The 2,087-nt window shown below is 41.9% G+C and overlaps 1 protein-coding gene across 1 annotated transcript; it reads right to left on the bottom strand.

Moving 5' to 3' along the window:
• Positions 1–231: 231 nt before the first annotated feature.
• On the bottom strand, positions 232–2,050 carry LOC108355781 (WD repeat-containing protein 44-like; the record flags this gene model as incomplete). The annotated part of the gene is made up of 4 exons (XM_017606914.1): positions 232–1,074; positions 1,147–1,278; positions 1,454–1,900; positions 1,958–2,050. Coding segments are annotated over 4 exons (1,515 nt in total), but the record flags the coding sequence as incomplete, so codon positions are not given.
• Positions 2,051–2,087: the final 37 nt, after the last annotated feature.

Raw genomic sequence — 2,087 nt, 5'->3', positions numbered from 1 at the left:
AGGTTTTGAAAAGGTGTATAGTACGTAATATAGTAGAAATCGGCTCGCTTCGCTCCACGTGGAGTTACTGTTGTTGTTGTTGTAGCGGCTACAACAACCCCGTGGAGTTACTCATAGTGTTTGGTGAAAATCGCATGCAAATTATTTTCAAAAAAGTTGCTAGTTCTCTGAATTTGTACATCATCTACTGGTAAATTAATTTCTTATTTGTTTCTAGTCCAGAGCTATCTATTAGAACACTTTTAAATCCCTACTCACCGAGCTCAATTTGGAGTAGTCGTGATTTGTTTTCCAAATATAGATGCATTGATTTTCCGATCCAGCAATTATGTACTTTCCGTCGTGACTAAAAGATGCTTTGATTTGCGAGGATACATTTAAGTAGCCTTTGTATTTGCAAGATAAATTCAAGTCACGCAAATCATACAAACGCACGCGACTATCATTAGAGGTTACAAGTATCTTATCCTCCCCAGGCATTGGCTCAATGCCACTTATTTTACGCCCAATACGATTTTTACCACGCGTTGAACGCACATGTATCTGCGTGTGGTATTTCAACTGATCTGTGTTGTAGAAAATGCATCGACCATCGTACGAACCAACTACTGCAAATTGTCCGTTTTGACAGAAGTTTGCTGCTGTAATTAGTTTTGTCTGCCCGTCGACTTCATTCCAGAGTGCTACCTTCTTGTCTGGAATATTCCACAAACGCAGTTTACCATCCAAACTGCCACTTAAGAAGTAACGATCGTCGCGTGGATGAAAAGCGATTGCTGTGACAAAGTCAATATGTTGAAAGCAGCAGAGGCACTCCTTACGCGATATATGCCACAAACGTACAGTCTTATCCATAGAACTGGAAAGTATGAAATAATTCTTCGACCATGAGACGTCCAGCAGATCCGACGTATGTCCAATGTAAGTGCAGAACGCTTTCGGCATAAATGGGCCGGTGCATTTTTCAGCGGCGGCCGCCATGGCGATCGCCTCCTCCGAGTGTTGGGACACGAGGGACTCTTGTGAGGGTGTAGGAGATGATTTCTGATCCGCATTGTATTTTGTGCGCATATCCTGAGAAAGAATAAGAACAATTCGAATAACTTATCTCAATAAAATGCTTGTGTACAATGGCGAAGTACGCACCTGAAAGAACGGATACGCATCTTTTAATACCCAAATACGTAGTAGTTTGTCTTGTCCAGCAGTGGCTAGTAGACGGCCACATGAGCTAAATTTCATACACCATACCGCGCCAGTGTGTTCGCCATACAAATCCTAACGAAAAGCAAAAATTATTTCAATTTACATACAAAAATCAACCACAACTTTTATTTTTTACTTTTTTTTTTGTTAGTTAGCTACCTGAACGTGTTGCAATTTGGTAAATTCATATGGTCCCTNCAAAATCAACCACAACTTTTATTTTTTACTTTTTTTTTTAGTTAGCTACCTGAACGTGTTGCAATTTGGTAAATTCATATGGTCCCTTATTGGTTGAAGAGGCTTTAATTTTTATATTCGCTTCGGGATTCATGACATCCGTTATGTCGGCAACATCCTCTTTGTGTCGTGCATGGGACACTTCCGATGCCAGCGATTTCGCCTTGTCGACCGTTTTACGCACTGTGGAGCCAAGAAAACGTTTAAAGCGTGCTGTCTTTTTTTTTAAACGACTTCCATCATCCGCCTCGCATTCTTCCTCATCCGGTGGCTGACCCTCGCTGCTCGGCGGTATGCCGATCACGCTCTCTTCGTCTGATTCTTTTGGGTTCACCTCCAGATGCGAGGTGAGTTTCAGTATGTGCAGCGACAATGGATTCCAACCTTCGGGAACTGGTGGAGAGCGAACCTCAGACAACGTCATATTCTCGCCAGTATCTAAATTTTTGACGGGAACCTGTTTGAGTATTTCGAAATCGGTTAATTGTTTGCCAGAACTAGTGCGCGTACGAACATAGATGTTCATCTGCTTGAGAACATCCTCATCGCCAGCCGATTTGCGTCGTTCCTTGTCACTACTCGAGCGGTAAACCAGCGATGGATATCTATGAAGGTAAGAAACAAGAAATCAGTTTAAAATATAT

This window comes from Rhagoletis zephyria, unplaced genomic scaffold, assembly GCF_001687245.7.
Source record: "Rhagoletis zephyria isolate East Lansing unplaced genomic scaffold, Rhagoletis_zephyria_1.1 Rzeph_scaffold_49959, whole genome shotgun sequence".
Classification (NCBI taxonomy): Eukaryota; Metazoa; Arthropoda; class Insecta; order Diptera; family Tephritidae; genus Rhagoletis; species Rhagoletis zephyria.
This window is presented reverse-complemented; position numbering and strand designations above follow the sequence as displayed.